This window comes from Schistocerca gregaria, chromosome 1, assembly GCF_023897955.1.
Source record: "Schistocerca gregaria isolate iqSchGreg1 chromosome 1, iqSchGreg1.2, whole genome shotgun sequence".
Lineage (NCBI taxonomy): Eukaryota > Metazoa > Arthropoda > Insecta > Orthoptera > Acrididae > Schistocerca > Schistocerca gregaria.
The window spans coordinates 622,982,205-623,001,109 of record NC_064920.1 but is presented as its reverse complement, the minus strand read 5'-3'; the positions used below and the strand labels follow the sequence as shown (position 1 = coordinate 623,001,109).

Genomic DNA, 18,905 nt, shown 5'->3' with positions numbered 1-18,905 from the left:
TAGCTATCCTCTATAATAAAAAAAATGAGTGAATGGATCAATGGAAAATCTGGACGGGTGTCATCGGACGTTCGCGCCGAACAAATTCAACGAACGATATAGAACAAAATGAGACAAAAAAAATCGTGGTCAGAGTGACAGACTTTCAATCCTAAGGACCCGGGTTCGATTCCCGGCTGGGTCGGTAATTTTCTCCGCTCAGGGGCTGGGTGTTGTGTTGTCCCAATCATCATTTCAACACCATCGACGCGCAAGTCGCCGAAGACTTGTACCAGGCGAACGGTCTACCCGACAGGTGGGCGTGATCACCCACCAACCACATCCATATCCATGTGCGAAGATAAGTCAATATGTACCTGCAATTTTGCTGTAATTGTCTTTAGGTTAGTTCCACGGCTCTGCGCGCTCACCAGCCAGCCGCTAGGTGGCACCGCTGTCTTCGCCTGTGGTGCGTTACAGCTTCATCGAATCAGTCCGCCTCGCGCTGTTGCAATGTGAAGATGACCATGCCACAATGTGTATGCAGCATTCCGTAATGCGATTTTGTGGTCTGAAGGTCTATCAGGAGCGGAAATTTGTCTAGAACTTACAGAACAATATAGGGACAATATTTTGCCACTGCGATCTGCTACCAGCGGACAGAACAAACTGCTTGAACGAGCGTGAAGGACTAGGAAAGTGCGGGGCGTCCAGCTACAGCCACAACTGATACGAATATTGAACACGTCCGTGCCTTGATTCGGAATAACACACGAGTGACTGCTGATGACGTGACAAACCATATGCAGATCAGTTATGATTCTGCATATGAACTCATACATAAAACACAGACTTTCACAAAGTCTCTACGGAATGGATTCCAAAATAAATTGATGAATAGCCCGAGTGAAAATCTGCTAACACCTACTGTATACCCATGCTAACGAACGTGGAACATTTCAGAAACGGACCATCATTGGAGAATATCCATTACGATGCTGACGATTCAGCTACGATGAACAGATGAAGAAAGTGGTGGCTACATGGCTTGCTACACAACGTGAAACCTTTTTTTCAGAGTAAACTTGTGCAATTGTCTTAAACTCCCACAGCAAATAGTTTCTAGTAAAACGTCTACAACCGCAGTCTACAGCTTGGATGTACTGCCTTAAGTCATCTTTTACGATTTTCGTTCCTTGGTTTCCTTGGTTTCTACAGCCTGGATACACTGCCTAAAGTCATCTTTTATGGTCTTCGTTCGTTGGTTCCTAATTTTTATGTTAACGCGTGTTCATCTAAAGAAGTCTCCAATGTTGTTCTCCTTCATTTCGTAGATAACGTTTACTGCATACTTCCTCTTGACAATCTCGTCCTCTCTTTGTAGGTCGTTTCTTCTTCGAAAACTAATTTGATACACGTTGTCCTGCCCTATCTTTGAAAGCGTTTGCAATAAGTGTTGCAATTTGTAATTAATTTCTGTTCGATTCTATATGTTACAGCTTCTTACCGTATTATTTCACTCCTTACGTCACCGATTTTACAGCAATAATCAGTTCTGCCCAACGATTGTGATTTTGCAGTTTGAATATGACCTACATTTATCAACATTTCTGCACTGTTACTTTGTTCTTAGTTTACTGTGATCTTTAAATATGGAAACACCTTCTTCTGAGTGGTCCTGCTCAAACATTTTATCCTCAATTTCTTTTAGTTTTACCTTTTCTGTGTAATTATTATTATTATTTATTTGAAAAGGAGAAAGGATGTAAATTACAGTTCAGAATCTCTTACTGAAGGAAAACCATAAGACTCAGAAAAAGAAATGGAAGCTTACAAATGAAACATGGATAACACGTTTTCAAGAAGGTAATTTGGGAGGAAGTTCTCAACGTCAGTTGTTTCAGCTATTGAGTCGCAACACAAAACTGATATAACATCTCATTGCTCCCTTCACTTAGCAAACGCCTTCTTTCTATGCAGAACACTACTTCTACTATCAGCTCGAACAAGGCTTTACTATTTAGCGAGGAGGTAAGTACAAAGAACATATGCACTGAAGCGCCAAAGAAATGCGTATTCAAATACAGAGATATGTGAACAGGCAGACTACGGCGCTGCAGCCGGCAACGCCTATATAAGACAACAAGCGTCTGGAGCAGTTGTTAGATCGATTACTCCTGTTACAATGGCAGGCAGCGCTGAAGTATGGATTTTACAGTACGTCCATTCCAAGAGTGTACCATGAGCGTCAGGAATCCGGTGAAACATCAAATCTCCGACATCGCTGCGTCTCGGAAAAGATTCTGCAAGAAGGCGACGAATGACGACTGAAGAGAAGCGTTCAACGTGACAGTAGTGCTACCTTTCCGGAAGCTGCAGCAGATTTCAATGCCTGCCATCAACAAGTGTCAGTGTGCGAAACATTCGACATAACCTCGCTATGTGTTTTCGGAACCGAAGGCCCACTCACGCATACTTCATGAGTGCACGACACAACGCTTTACGCCTCGCCTGGGTCCACGAACACCGACATTGCACTATTGATGGCTGGAAACATATTGCCTGGTCGGACAAGTCTCGTTTCAAATTGTATCGAGCGGATGGACATGTAAGGGTATGGAGACGACCTCATCATTTCATTGACCCTGCCTGTCGGCAGGGGATTTTTCGAGCTGGTGGAGGCTCTTTAATGCTGTGGGACACGTGCAGTTGGAATGATAAGGGACCCCTAGATACGATTATGACAGGTGATACGTGCAAAAGTATCCGATCTGATCATCTGCGTCCATTCATATCCATTGTGTATTCCGACGGACTTGGGAAAATCCAGCAGGACAATGCGACATCCCACACGTCCATAATTGCTACATAGTGGCCTCGGGAGCACTCTTCTGAGTTTAAACTCTTCCGCTAGCCACCAGCATATCTAGGGTGCCTTCCATCGTACTGTTCGGAATAATTATCCACCCCCTCGTACTCTTACGGATTTACGGACAGCCCTGCAGGATTCATGGTATCAGTTCCCTCCAGTACTTCTTCTGGAATTAGTGGAGTCCATGCCACGTCGTGTTGCAGCACCTCTGAGTGCTCGCGAGGGCCCTACACGATATTGGACAAGTGTACCAGTTTCTTTGGCTCTTCAGTGTACAAGGCACAAACAAGTTTGAAACTGGGAATATCCAAATTTTTCCTAGTGCTAACATGGCAACACTGGCACATTGTCCCCTCTCTTGAGTCCCTCTTACACTCACAACAGTTAAATAAATGCGTAGCAGCAACGTTTGACCCTGTAAGGTGTCAGACAAAATCGAAAACCTTCCATGAAAACCCTTACATGGTAAGCAAATCCACTAGTATGTCACACAGTTCCGAATAAATCGTTACATTAAATTAACCAAAGTAATACGAGTAACGAGTGAGCAAATGGAATACCACAGACCAACACAAGAATGCCTAAATGCATGTCGTACCTTCCCACCGTGAGACCGACGCAGTTCCGAGGGGAGAAACGAGAACATAAGCCGAGAGCAGAACCGTGTTAAGCTAGAAGGCCCTGCGATAAGGGACAGACTGGACACCCACGTTGCCAGCTAACCACTAGGGCCACACCACCCGCAGGTTTTAGCGTGAGACTTTTTCGCATCTCTGTTATGTCAAGGACCAACCCCCAGCCCATGTTAAAAGCTAGAGCCCTCCAGAAAAACAGTATAGATCTTACGATAACACAAAAAGGGCCACTACCACCCGCAAGTTTCAGCGTGAGACTTTTTCGCGTGTCTGTTACATTAGTACCACCCCCAGCCCATGCTAAAAGATAGAGCCCTCCAGAAGAACAGTATAGATCTTACGATAACGCTAAAAGGACCACACCAGCTGCAAGTTTTAGCGTGAGACTCTTTCGCGTCTCTCTTACGTTGCAAACTTGAAAACCATTGCCCCACCACGAAAAGTATAACGTTTCTCATTGGATAGACAGAATTTTTGTAGGCGGAGCTTAAGGCTAACACTGAGACCCTGATTGGTAAGATGAAAACACAGCCAGATAGTTTTTTTTAAACCAACTTCGGTAAATTGTAGTAAGGAGAACTTAGGAGAAGAGTTAGTTCCGAGACGGCGAGCTGGATGGCTGCTGCGCCGGCCGCCGCCCCCCTGAGGAACACCGACAAGGTAATGAAAGCACGCGATGCCGCATAGCAGCGCATAAAGCTTCACTCAGAACTGCAGAAGTCTCATCTGTTACACCTCCTTTATGCGTAATACTAGTGTCGATCGTCAATTATAGCTCATGGTGTTCACATTTGCCACTTGAAGTAAAAATCTCAAACGCGATGATTTTTGTGTTATATAGTTATTGAGAAGCCACATCAACCACTGTAATTTACAAGTTACATAAGTTATTAAAGACAATTGAGGGTCACTGTAGACCATTTTGATAGTTTTTCTCTTTTGTGAAACTTAATTTAAACCTAGATTATAGATGTGATATGGCATAGGTCATCCTTCGATCCATTGTAGAACTTGAAAATCCATTCGGGGAATATTCGTTCACATTTTTGTTGAGCGCAGTTGGTTTTTACCATCCTGTATTGACACACTTCCTTTTATCAATAGTGCAATTTATAGACAATGTTTTGTGAGTAGAATAAAATTTCCAATGGTAAACTTAACTTTTTCGACGTTATTTTACCAGCTAACTAAAAATAGGAAAGCCTTGAACCCCTTCCACTAAATTTAGTTAGTATTAAGATTCTTTTACAGGGAGTGCAGTGGAGCTGACGCTGAGATCATTAAGTATTTAGTTATATCATCGCTAGTCTCACAGAACTCTTCAGAATTCTACATGTTTTGTGTGGTCTGGCGTCTCCTTACCAGCAACAGGTCCCAGGTTCAAACTAGTCAATTCCCTAAAAAACACGCTCAGAGCGTCGTTGCGCGAAAGTGGTAGGGAGACACGATATAGAACAGACAGACACCACCATGAATGTTTAGAACCCATATTGAAATCTCTGTCGCGAGATTAATTTGCACAGTGATTTTGATCAATAGTTTCGAACTTATCAAGACAGCAGTGCGGTATTCTCACAGTCGCCTCATCCTCTATTATGGAGTACGTACACAACACATACAGTATTTCAAAGCTTCCGGAATTAATGCTGAAAAGAATTGTGAACATAATTACAGTCTGGACTGCGCACTTGGGTACTGAAGAAAAAAAAGGAAAGGAAAAGAAAACGGTCAAGTGTGAGTAGGCCGTGTGCTCTGAGGGTTCCGTAGAAACTTAGTTATGGATATAGATAGCCCCTGTAGTGATTTTGGTGAGCAAGGCTGCGAGTAGTAAAATGTGTGACACGAAAAGCTGTATCTTTTGATTGCACTGATTTAGAAACTTGTTTTTACATCAATAAGGAATCTTAGTATTTGATATAAATTTTAACTTTATACGTCTACCCATTCCTCAGAAAAGGGGCTCTATACAGTCAGAGAGACGGACAGACAGACAAACGGGCAACGAAGGAATCCTATAAGACCTTTCTCTTTAAGTCATTTAGAAGGCATTAAGGCAACTGGAAATTAGTCAGTGAATTATTAAACTTTCACACATCGGTAGCTTCTCAGAGAAAGTAAAGCGAGGCATCAAGCTGTAGATAGAAGAGAGAGCCAACATCCAAAAATGCTGGTATACAATTCCTCAAGTACTTTTCGGTCTGCCACAATGAAAACCCACTTCTACTAATATGGACTTTCATACAGTAAATTTACAAAAGTTCGTGTTTTGGATCAATAATATTAGTACATTCTACAAAGCCAGAAATCAGACTCGATTATAATAGTCTACAGGAGTGGTGGTGATCAGTCTGTTTATGTCGTCATAATGGCACACTTGGATCTACACAGTGAACATGTGACACTACAGTTTATCTTGCACTGCCAGCTTCCTTGACGTGAAGCCTTTTTGCCTAACTGCTAAAATTTTGTAAGTCTAAAATGATTTTTGAGACCGACAAAAGACGGCGCGCAGTGCCAGCAACACACACACACACAATGCCGTGAGTGTAATATGTCTGTGGGCCAGTAACAACGAACAATAAGGTGCTTGAAAAGTATTATCCAAGACTAAAATGTGCAAACCCTCTGGAAGCTAAACGTACAGAATGAGTGCCTTAAAATTTACACACATTGTGCGGAATAAAACACACAAAAGTGGCAGTACAGTGAAATTCGCCCTTTCACTTTTTGATTTTATCTTGTACGCTGTCACAGAGAAGGAAGTTTGAGGCGTCATGTCAGGGATTGTGCGGCCCCTCCCGCCGGAGGTTCGAGTCCTCTCTCGGGCATGGGTATGTGTGTTGTTCTTAGCATAAGTTAGTTTAAGTTTGTTTAAGTAGTGTACAAGTGTAGGGACCGATGGCCTCAGCAGTTTGGTTCCTTAGGAATTCAAACACATTTGAACTTCTTTTACTTCTTGGTACAACAATTCTATATTTAAAGTTGAATAACAGGTACACTGTTTTTGTTCTAGAACTAAAACACATCCCTGCTATTCAACGTTAAAAATATGATTACTTTCAGCAAACTAAAAAAATCGGAATTTCACAATTAAAACATGATAAAAGTCCGACTGAATAAACCTCAAAGTCTCTGTAACGAATGCGTTAAGGGAAAATGTAACAGCTCATTTCAAGTAGTTACCCATTGTAATGCTAATCGTAATATGCTGCAGTAAAATTTGTGTTGTTCTTCTGGTATGCATTACAAATACACACATAAATATTAGAAACTAGTGGAACTGTTTATCTATTAATTTGGTGCAAGTGGCTCTGAGCACTATGGGAGTTAACTTCTGAGGTCATCAGTCCCCTAGAACTTAGAACTACTTAAACCTAACTAACCGAAGTACATCACACACATCCATGCCCGAGGCAGGATTCGAACCTGCGACCGTAGCGGTCGCGCGGTTCCAGAACCTCTCGGTATCTGTTAATTATCTTTTGATTTACCGATAGTTGTACTCATTTTTACGCATAGAGTAAAGGTAAGCGTAAATGTTGCACTTGTGTCATGAGTAGATTAACTGTACTTGCTGTATATTATAAGCTGTTTCTATGACCATCTTTATCCCCTTCCTGAATTCGAACCAAACCTGTTGCTTCCTTTTCGCCCGCACTTACAGCGTCTACTTCCGCATGTTGCTCACCTCTGGTACGCAGGGGCTGCAAGGAGAATGATGGATTTCAAATCCATCCTAAAAGCATCTTACATGAATTAATCAGACATTTATGTCAAATGTTAACAAATGACTTAATTTACTTAATCTTCTCTACTGCGTTTGAAATATCCGTGACAGTGGTAATTCAGTAGAATGAATGTGCATGAAACTCCTGAGCAGATTAAAACTGTTTTCCAAATCTGTACTTAATAATGAGACCTTTTGCAGTTCTGCGGACAAGTGCAAGCCCTAAGCGCTTCACTTTCACCAGAACCTCATCTCCTACCTTCCATACCTTCGAAATGTCCAGTAGAGAATGAAAATTGGCACTAGAAATGATTATACAGGGTGGCTTTAATTAAAGTGCAGTTACTCACGGATGTCCAGTGTGGACTGTAATTATCCCACGGCAGCAAAACTTAATAGATGCGCCAAAGCTTTTGAAATGCGGTAGGAAGCTGGTGTTGAATGGAAAGGCACTGAGCCATATTGAACTTATGAACATTTCTAAAAACACTAATTATTTTATTTTTAAAAAGCGAAAATCCAATAACAATATTAACGAATTGCCTCCAGAACTGAAAAGACTAAATTTCAGTAATACAACTGGTAGTAAACACCTCAAAACGGCCATAGTATAAAATCACTTCATTTTAGTAAAGTACATTACTGCAATATAAATACACTACTGGGCATTAAAATTGCTACACCGCGAAGATGAAGTGCTACAGACGCGAAATTTAACCGACAGGAAGAAGATGCTGTGATATGCAAATGACTAGCTTTTCAGAGCACCTATATACACTAGGATATTGAAGATGTTACCTCATGTGGAGCTTACGACGATTCGTGTGATATTGCATTAAACGCCTTGTCCGAAAACAATCTCGGGCAGATAGAGAACTGACGTGGGAGAGTGATGAATATCCTAGTAGGAAACAGAATTTGATTTAGCAGAGAATGCGATCAGTTACCGCAAGTCTTTAAGCAAGTGGTTAGTGGCGTAATGTTTAAAGACAAGAACACATTCAGCTGCAAGGTAAAACTGCAGTGTCTCCACGTAAAAGCTCAAAGGTATTGTATGACGAACATTGGAGGAAGGTCGTGAATGATGTGAAACTCACTTTCCATATTGGAAATTTGCACATATCGAGCAAGTAATCGACTTTATTCTGTACACTCACTACCAAAAAACACTTTCACGTACACTTCCAATTTTTTGTCTGGCACGTATTATCTCGGAACTAAATTACACTGTCTAATGAAACAAGTTCTGCACCAAAACGGTATGGTCGGATGTTAATGAAACTTCGTGAGCGTACTGACTATTGGTGGGTATGTAAATGCTTAAAGTTGTAATTCTCTGTGAATAGCAGAGCGGCCAAAGGGTTTGTTAGTGTTGTCACGAGGCCCGGTTGGGTATTTAAGGAACTGAAAAGCGTCAGATGTTGCGCGATGTCTCTGAAGGACAGGAAGATGCGTGTGGTACAGCGTTATCAGCGCCTGACAGAATCTGGAAGGGGCCTCGTTGCGGTCTCCATTCGATCGGTTGGTCGAATCGTGCAATAACCAGATATGTGGCGCATTCGAATGTGAGAGTTCCGATGTTGGACTGCATGGGAACATGGGGGCAATCACACCAGTCGTCAAAGTTCATCATACTAGTAAGGAAACTGGTGCCTAACATCTAAGACTACTGTTAGTTCTTTCCAAAGACCGGTAGAAATAGATGGGTTACCGGTACAGCTGTCGATGTGCAGCATCGGTCCGAGGACTGACCGGAATCCTTTGATATAGAGCAAAGTGGAGGATCTAATCTAAATAGCTGTGATCAGCTCCGGAGCAGTACCCTCGACATGCTTTGTCGAGTAAACGTGTATAAGTTTCCTTGAGTAGATGAAACGTACAGAGACCGTTTGCCTGGCAGAATACGTCGACCATGCAGATGGTTTTCTTTTTAATTTAGGCAATCTCCGCAGACAGAATCTCGTCATCACGTAAACCCAACGAATACACTGAAAGTCATATTATTAAGATACTACTTAGTAGCTGCTGAAGCATTCGTAGTAATCTCCTACTTCCTTCCAAAGCAGCTGTCTTCCAAGCATAATATTACAAACAGAGAATTCGTTCAAACCCGAAAAACCAAATTAAGGATTTTTCCATAACATATGAGGTATATATCGTAAAGAGACCTTGTACTCAAAAAGAAGTGAAGAGTACATAATCACTATCAGAAGCATTAGATCCAGCAAGGTTCAAAATGAGTAAAACTACGTAATCACAGTGACTAAAGTAACTGGATGTAGTGGACTGATAGTCGGATGTGTTAACCGGCCACCAGATTCATACGAATCATACACCCATTCAGGAACAGCCTACATTCGGTAGCATAGAAATGTGTCACTCATAGAGTAGTACTATTAGACGATAGGGTAGTACTATTTGACGACTTACTGTACATTTGTGTAATATCAAATGTGCAAACATGCATTACCATCGGTAATAAAAGTTTTGCGAAGTAATACGAAACGCATTATCATCTACATCTCTCTGAAAAACTAGTCTGACAAGATAAATATGACACAAATATAGTTCTCTTTGCTGCAGACCCAATCATAGTTAGTTGCATGTTCCATAGATCATCTGAACAACTCTTTTACTGAAATGATGTGAAACGAATCAGTTTACGGTATATGTGTACATGATTAGTATTGACAGTAATGAACTTATTTAGCCCTACTCGTGCACCTATACTTAAAAAATAGTTTTTAGCGACGAAGGTCAGCAAAGGCTAAAAAATTTCATGCTTGGAGATGATTTACATTTGGAAGTACGAAAAATCAGTTACATTCTACACAAAATACGAACTGAGAACATGTATTTTATATCTGTCAAACGAGTTGTTGTTACGTCTTACCATCGTCCCCTGTGCTTCGTGATTAGATCTCCAACACATCATTAATCGCGGTGTAGATAAGTGCAAAGTGATATGATAAGAATTAACCATGTATCTTAGTTTAGTGGAAGCATTTGACTGCTGTGAAATCAGGTATAGCTAAAAGATAATATCAGAAAAATAATAAAGAAAATTTACTGACAACTGAAATAACTGTGGAAAGGACCACGCATAAAGCCGATAATAATTTATAATACTGGTGATATATGTATGACGTTATCCTAGAAACTACTTCTTTTACGTCAGTTTACGATTCCTGTCCTCCTAGTCTCTCATGCATCTCAAGAAAGACATCATTTCGGCAAGGGCTGATCCGTTAGAAAAATTATTTAACCTAAATGGACAGCATTCTTGACGTGTTGGTGCACGATTGGGAGAAGCCGGCCGCGGTGGTCTCGCGGTTCTAGGCGCGCAGTCCGGAACCGTGCGATTGCTACGGTCGCAGGTTTGAATCCTGCCTCGGGCATGGATGTGTGTGATGTCCTTAGGTTAGTTAGGTTTAAGAAGTTCTAAGTTCTAGGGGACTGATAACCACAGCAGTTGAGTCCCATAGTGCTCAGAGCCATTTGAACCATTTGATTGGGAGAAATTAGTCGTTTCATGGGTCTGTCTAGTGACACAAAAAATATTGAATTCGGCATTTAAAAATGAATTCACTTGTGAGAACGCCTCTACCAAGCCAATGTTTAACCGCTGAACACAATGGCAAACGAACCATTTTGGAGTAATGATTTCCGATAATTGCGAATATTGTAGAGCGAACAAAACACCTGGTTCTGAGGAATTCCCATCCGATTTTACAGCGGTTATACTGCGGAATTAAACCCTTTTCCGCGCTCGTTTTCGTCCATAATCTGTAGCGCAGCTAACAGCCTCGCGTGAAAAGGACGGAGGTCACTCATTTATCTGATAAGGTTAAAAATCTGATGTACAAAATTACGGACCAATATCTCTAATATCTGTAACGTTCTGTCCGTTACAGGATCATAGAGAATGTTCTAAGTTAAAACATCATAACATTTAAAAAGAGCAACACTCTTGCCCAATAACAAAGACGCAATCGTATAGATTATCTCACATATAAGATTTTCTCAAAGAATTTTTGGCTTGTAGCACGCAGTTCGTTACTCTGGACTTCGAATGGATGAAGGAAACGTGTTATTACTGCTAACGTTTTCAGCTAGGGTCTACAGCAGTCTGATACCGTGCTGACGACGTTGTCTGTAGGAAGAGTATGGACGTTGGACGGTCGCTTTGAGAAGCAGAGCAATTAATTAGTACTTCCGCTGTTGAACTGAATAGCATCTCCCTTTGTATGTGAATGAACACAAGGTAATGCCCATGAATAGAATAAAGAACCGAATAGTATCAGATTTATCAGATTACATGATTAGCGGTGAACATCGTTTAAATATTTCGCTAATAGCACGAAGCTACAGTGGGAAAGTTTGCATAGAAGGTTGATATTAACTGTGGGGGGCCGGCAGGGGGAAAGGGCGACAAAAAAACAAAAACGACACGCTGCAAAGGAATTATCCGAATGGGACGGAAATCGATGGATGTGATGTACCTGTACAGTCAAACAAATGATTACAACTACAGAAAAATTGGATGATTAATTCAGTAGAAAGAGCTTCATAAATTGAGCAAGTAATACGTTGTTCCCCATCTGGCCTTCATGCAAGCCGTTTTCCGGATTTGCATTGTTGATACAGTTGTTGGATGTCGTCCTGAGGTATGTCGTGCCGAGTTCTGTCCAATTGGTGGGTTAGATTGCCAAAATACCGAGTTAGTTGGAGGGCCCTGCCCATAATCCCCCAAAAATTCTCAAACGAGGGAGATCCAAGCGATTTTGCTGGCTAAGATACGGTTTGGCAAGCACGAAGACAACAGTACAAACTCTCGGGCGGGACTTATCTTGCTGAAATGTAAGCCTAGTATGGTTTGCATCTAAGGGTAACAGTAGAATAGAAACGCAGAATATCGTCTACGTATTGCTAAGGCAGCCACGGATGGGAACCAGGAGGGTCCTGATATGAAATGGCACCCTAAACCATCACTCTTGGTCGTCAGGCCTTGTGGCCGGCGACAATCACTGTCCAAGACACCTCCAAACACGTCTTTGGCTTGGAGTCTCACTGACTGGAATATAATTGTCTTCAGTGATGCGTCCCATTTCGAAATGAGCAACGGCAAGCAACGGAGACGTGGCAGGAGGCGCCCCGGACAGCAAAGGGATACAGACCTAATTGTCGCCCGCCATACAACCCCTAACGAAGATGGATGCTCTGGGATGCCATTTCTTTTCATATAACGCCCATTCGGTTAACATCCGCGCACCTCTGAAGCACGGCTGTACGTCGACGATATTCTACTTTTAGTTTTGATGCTCTTCATGCAAGCCATCCTGGGATTACACGTCAGCAAGTTAATTTCCGACCGCATACGACGAGACTTTGCACCGCTTGTCTTCGTTATTGCCATACCCTACATTGTCCAGCAAGGTTTGCCGGATCTCTCCCCAGTTGAGAAAGTGTGGAGCATTATTGGCAGTGACCTCCAACCAACTTCGGATTTTGATGATCTAACTCGCCAGCTGGACAGAATTTGGCACGTTTTCCATCAAATATATCAATCATTGCCAAGCCGAATAACTGCTTGCATAAGGGTCAGACCTGAACCTACGCGTTACTGATTTTCTCAAATTGTAAAGCTTTTTCTCTTGAATAAATCGTCCAGTTTTTCTGAAGTGGTAATCATTTGTTGATCTGTACATATACATCACATCACCGATTTCCTCCCTACTCGGAAAATTCCTACGTGGTGCATTTTTTGGGTGTATTTAACGGGAAACTATAGTAAAGAAGTTGAATCGAAAATTTATATTAATTGGGGTGTGAGGGGGGTGGGGTGAAGGCGCGTACATTAATGGAACTCCATACAAGACGCTAGTCTGACTTACAGTAAAGGCCCAGCGTCTGGAGAACTTGTCTAGTAGACTAAATAGAAGACATTGGTGGACATATAGAAAAGAATAGCGCATTCTAAAGAACGAAGAAGCTATTCTTTCCAAACATTATTGGGCAAAATTAAAGAACCTGTAATGAAGCAATATACACTGCCCACGAAAGTATCATACACTTACAGGTAACGTAGAAGACTTACAGCGATGTGCTCATAGAAACGTCTGTGGGCATTTACATATAAACTCATTATAATAACAAGGAAGCTATTAAAAGTCATACAGCGTAAACATGAGACCACAGTACTCAAACATACGTATTTCAGCCATCTACAAGTATCAGAATCACATATCACACTTCGACAAGGAAATATGCTGCATAACACACAGATCACACGTCACCAAGGAAAGGTACGACAACGAGTGAAGGACAGGAAAAATATTTTCAATTAGGCAGCTGAACCTGACCGTCGCGGTCTCCCAGCCAAATGTACCATTGGACTTCACTTTTATCTCTCATCTCCAATTACTTACTCTTTCCTTTCTACAATTCTGTATTCATTTCTCTGGTATATATCTTGCATATGTATTCCCATCATTGCTTAGTACTGCCTTGCCATCTGAGCTCTTGATATTCATACCGCCGTTTTTCTTCTCTAAAAGAATCTCCATAATTTTCCTATGAAGATGGTACATAATTTTTCTTTGGTCATGTATTAGTCCTCTAGCCGCATTTGCTTAGCTATCTTGTAATTTCCGTCAATCTTATTTCACGGATAGGTTTGAAAGATACCAACTTTATACGACGACCTGCTAAAAAGTAATGCCACCGATTGATTTATGTTAAAACTCTTAAAGCTTTGTAAATAGAACAAAGATTATTAACATTCTGCATCTTCATTCTTAATGTCTAGAAATTTATTTTTCAACGCAGTCACCCTGGTGACGAACACATTTCTCCCAACAAGAGATCAGTTTGTTGTTACCGTCACTGTAGAATGTCTGACTTTTTTCATAGAGCCGCAGCCTCGCCTCTGCATTCACCGACTCATCACTGCTATCATCGAAAATGCTCTTTAAGTTTTGCAAACAGGTGAAAAACTGATGGGTCTAAATCGGGACTGTATGGGGAATGATCTATGGCAGTCAGCCCAAGGCGTCGGATTGTTGTAGATGTCTCAGTGCTCGTGAGTGATCTTCCATTGTCATCCTTAAGAAGAGGGTGTACCACGCGTGGACGAACTTATTGAATTCGAAACTTCATTACAGTGCGCTGTTTCTCACGCACCTACATATTAACGTTACACACTGCCATGTTACACGCTACAATTCGAAGTCCTCTAGCGGCAAATGGATGCAAATTTATAAGACACGAATAGAGATACAGAATATCAACACCGTTTGTTTTATTTAAAAAGCTTTAACAGTTTTCACATAACAAATTCTGAGGCATTTTTTAAGCACGCCCTCGTATTATGACGAAGTCAGATACAGCCTTCAGTTGACGAATTGCTACGTAATGTTGTTTGCATTTTACTGTCCCCTTTTCTTTTCTTTTAAACAGATCTTTTCTTTCATTTTACACAGATCAACTGGTGATGACCTGGTAATTAGTCGCAACTGGAATTAAAAATGTTTGTTTACTTGAGGGAAATATAATGAATTTTACAAGACGGTTATTGAGCTTCCCAGAAGCAGTATGCCTGTTCTGTGCAAAAAGTACACTGCCTTAAAAAATTAGTATAGAGATTTCCATTTCACTCAAGATTTTCTGTTGTAACTGCACATATAAAGAACATGAATGATTATATTTAGAGATCAGTAGCATAAGCGATTCTGAGGTGCCCGATATCGACTCATCCTGAAAGACTTATGTTAGTACGTGGTGTAGCCTCCACGGGAAGGGATGCAGGAGATGACTCTGGCATCCAGTCGATCGCACAGATAGTGAATACTGTCCTGCGATACGTTATGTCACGCCTGTTCACATAGTTCCGTTGGTTGACGAGAAGCACGAATCATTTTTCGACCCAACATAAACCACATTTACTCTCTTGATAACAAGACCGGAGATCGTTCTGGACAGGGAAGTTGTTGCACGTCTTACAGAGCACGTTGGCTTTCACAAGCAATTTGTGGGCAAGCATTATTTTGTTGTAACAACACATCGCCTTCCTAACAGCATTCTGCAAGTACCGAGCGCTGGTTAGCGTCCCCTTTAGAAACACCAAAGGTGAAAGAGGGTTATAGCTCATCGTACCCCATACAGTAAGGCCTGGGGCGGGACAAAGCACGCTACGGCACAGCGCTCATGAGGTATAAGCCGTCCGCGCAAACGACCTTCACCTGTGTAGATGCAGAATATGATTTTATTGATGAAGATGATCGTTCCTTTTACCAATTGGTCATCTGATGGCACCAGTCGAGCATTGCACGTCGTTGCCGTGGTGTGAGTGGAAGACGAGTGAGAAATGTGCAAGCACGTAGTCCTAGTGCTGATAACCGGTTCGCAACACTTCGTGTTCGTCTCGGCTCATAAGAGTTTTTATCTGTGCTGTGGTGGCTGTACGATCTGCCGCTTATCCTTACAATAAGACGATGCTGCGGGGCGTCTGTGTTGAGTGGACGTCGAGAAGCTAATGTACGGATTTGAGAACGTTCACGTGACCACTGATACAAGCATCATTTCACAACCGACGCAGCACTTACAACTTGTGAGACAATTCTCCGAAAGGACCATCCTACCACTCGTACCACAATTTGGTCCCTTTCGAATTTGCTCAGTTGGCTGTAGGAAACAAGAGTGCCTGTCTGTCATAGCTCCCTACTTGCTTTACACGTTTGCACCATACTGAGCCATCTGGCTGTGAGCATTCTCTACGAGAGGGGTAGACACATGTACATCTACATCTACGTGACTACTCTGCTATCCACATTAAAATGCCTGGCAGAGGGTTCAATGAACCACCTTCAAGCTGTCTCTCTACCGTTCTACACTCGACGGTACGCGGGAAAAACGAGTAAGTAAATTTTTTTGTGCGAGCCATGATTTCTATTGTTTTGTCGTGGTGATCATTTCTCCCTATGTAGGTGGGTTCCAACAGAATGTTTTAGAAATCGGAGGAGAAAACTGGTGATTCAAATTTCATGAGAAGATCCCGTCGCAACGAAAAACGCCTTTGTTTTAATGATTGCCATTCCAATTCACGTATGATGTCTGTGACACTATCTCCCCTATTTCGCGATAATACCAAACGAGCTGCCCTTCTTTCTACTTTTTCGATGTCATCCGTCAGTCTCACCTGATGCGGATGCCACACCACACAGCAATACTCCAGAATAGGGCGGACAAGCGTGGTGTAAGCAGTCTCTTTAGAAGACCTTACACCTTCTAAGTGTTCTGCCGCTGAATCGCAGTCTTTGGTTTGTTCTACCCACCATATTACCTATATGATCGTTCCAATTCAGGTTCTTTGTAATTGTAACCCCTAAGTATTTAGTTGAGTCTACAGTCTTCAGATTTGTGAGACTTATCGCGTAATCGAAATTTAGCTAATTTATTTTAGTACTTATGTAAACAACTTCGCACTTTTCATTATTCAGGGTCAATTGCCACTTTTCGCGCCATACAGATATGTTATCTAAATCATTTTGCAAGTCGTTTTGATCATCTGATGACTTTACAAGACGGTAAATGACAGCATCATCTGCAAACAATCTAATACGGCTATTCAGATTGTCTCCTATGTCGTTAATATAGATCAGGAACAATAGAGGGCCTATAACACTTCCCACAGGAACGTCGGATATTACTTCTGGGATACGTTCCGGGGGAAGACGTTGATACAATTATCATTACATCTTCTATCCCGCAGGTGGCATATGCCGTCTTCGGATCAAAATCGACTTCGACCTTCCATGAGCATTAACTTTCCCCGGCGGTGTATTTGCGAAAATATATAAGATAAACAGAAAGTATAAGTATGTGGAGCTCGCAAGAAATTTCTGTCCTGCATTTTTCGTGGTCTGTCTAGTTTTTTTTTTTCCTAGATGCGCGCCGCATTTACAACAGAGGTACCTACAAGAACGGTGGTCTCTTATATTTGTGCAGGGTTCCTGAAGACGGGTGCGATGGGCAGCGCGCAGGGCAACTTCGGGCTGATGGACGTGGTGGCGGCGCTGCACTGGCTGCGCGAGAACCTGCCCGCGTTCGGCGGGGACCCGGCGCGCGTCACCCTGCTGGGACACGGCTCTGGCGCCGCGCTCGCCAACCTCGTCGCCGTCTCCTCCGTCGCCAAGGGTGAGTGCCCCACTGCCTGCGCGCTCGTTCCCTTTCTCACCGCCTACCGCACCCGGCACTGGCCCTCATAAACACCGCGTCATACTCGTCCTTCTGCTCGGTTCTGTTTCCATCACGACATTTTAACTCCTGAAATCTGCTTTCGCAGGACACAGCGGATCAGGTTGCGGAAAGGGGCCAAGGTCAACTACTGTTACTTATACAAAAACACACACAATTTTATTCCTCAAACCAATGCACAGTTTTCTCTTTAAAACAACAAAGATCAATTCAAGGCTGAGGGCCCAAGTAACTTCTCCAGAATAAGTTTAAATTATTGCTTTTAAAACAGCAGGAATCAGAGTAACGGCTGAAGATATTACTTAAGTAAAATTACAATATCTTCTCGGCTAGAGGTCGAAATAATATTTCAGATCAGCTAAGAAAATTCTTTATAAGCCAAGCATTTACAAATTCCAGCTAAAGGCCTTATTAAGGAAAATTCAAGTTAATTCTTCGGCTGAAAGCCTAAAAAAATGTCTTCACATAATAAAAGAGAGACTTTAAAGATAAGCTTTTCCACAGTGCAGCAGAAACACATCTTAAGAAAACTTGATGTATCTTGTCGGCTGAAGGCCCAAACAATTAATAATAATTAAAGACAACCTTAAGATACTTACAGAACAAGACTGAAGGCCGTTTCAAGATTTCAAGATAATTAAAGAGAAACCTTACAGACAAGGATTTACATGTTAAATCCACAGATTCATTAACAAACGCGGCTGAAGGCGTAATCAGAACAACAAGAATTTTATAAAAAAACAGGGCTGAAGGCCTAATCTTAAAGTAGTTGTCATGAATTTCGGCTGAAGGCAATGTACTAAACATAAGACAGACAATATTAATACACAGCGAAGGCCTGGCACACTTCCTGCTACCATATAAAATGACAAGCACAAACTACAAACAGTGGTGCTAAGAAGTGTTCTAAGGGTCGGCCTGGGGAGGAAACTAACCACACTTTAGGTGAGACAGGCAGCCAAGCGTAACACCAAACTATTGGGATGAAATACGACCAAGGTACGGCTGAAGAACCAACCAACAACCTGAACAATTACCTCTGTCGCAACCGACCAACTGCGTATTCCAGGACGCAGACAGCATTCATCTGCTCAGTGGAAATTACAGAAGCTATACACAATTCGACGTAAACACACTTGCACAAGAACTCGAACAATCGTAAAAGCAGTCACTGTGGAGCAACAAGGATGAATCAATTCGACACATAGAGTGTTTCTACAAGCGGTCGACGGCCAAGTGGACCAAATACACGTCGTCCGATGAGGCGATCGACCGAACGTCCAACCCAGGTCGTTCCCACTGAAGCTGTGTGAGTCGGTGACGGTCGGGCGAGACTTGGCTGTCCGAAGCTGACTGCAGCTCCAACCCGACTCAACTCCATGTCTGTTCGGAACTCAGAGACACGGCGACTCGGGCACATTGGCTCGGACCCATCCAT

General features: G+C 42.2%; 1 protein-coding gene across 1 annotated transcript in view; it reads left to right on the top strand.

Moving 5' to 3' along the window:
• The window catches only part of LOC126365371 (neuroligin-1-like), a 723,598-nt gene that overhangs the window by 398,571 nt on the left and 306,122 nt on the right, over positions 1 to 18,905 (top strand). Inside the window, exon 3 of the mRNA XM_050008142.1 lies at positions 17,219 to 17,407. Within this exon, the coding sequence (XP_049864099.1) occupies positions 17,219 to 17,407 (189 nt within the window). The remainder of the gene's footprint in view (positions 1 to 17,218; positions 17,408 to 18,905) is intronic.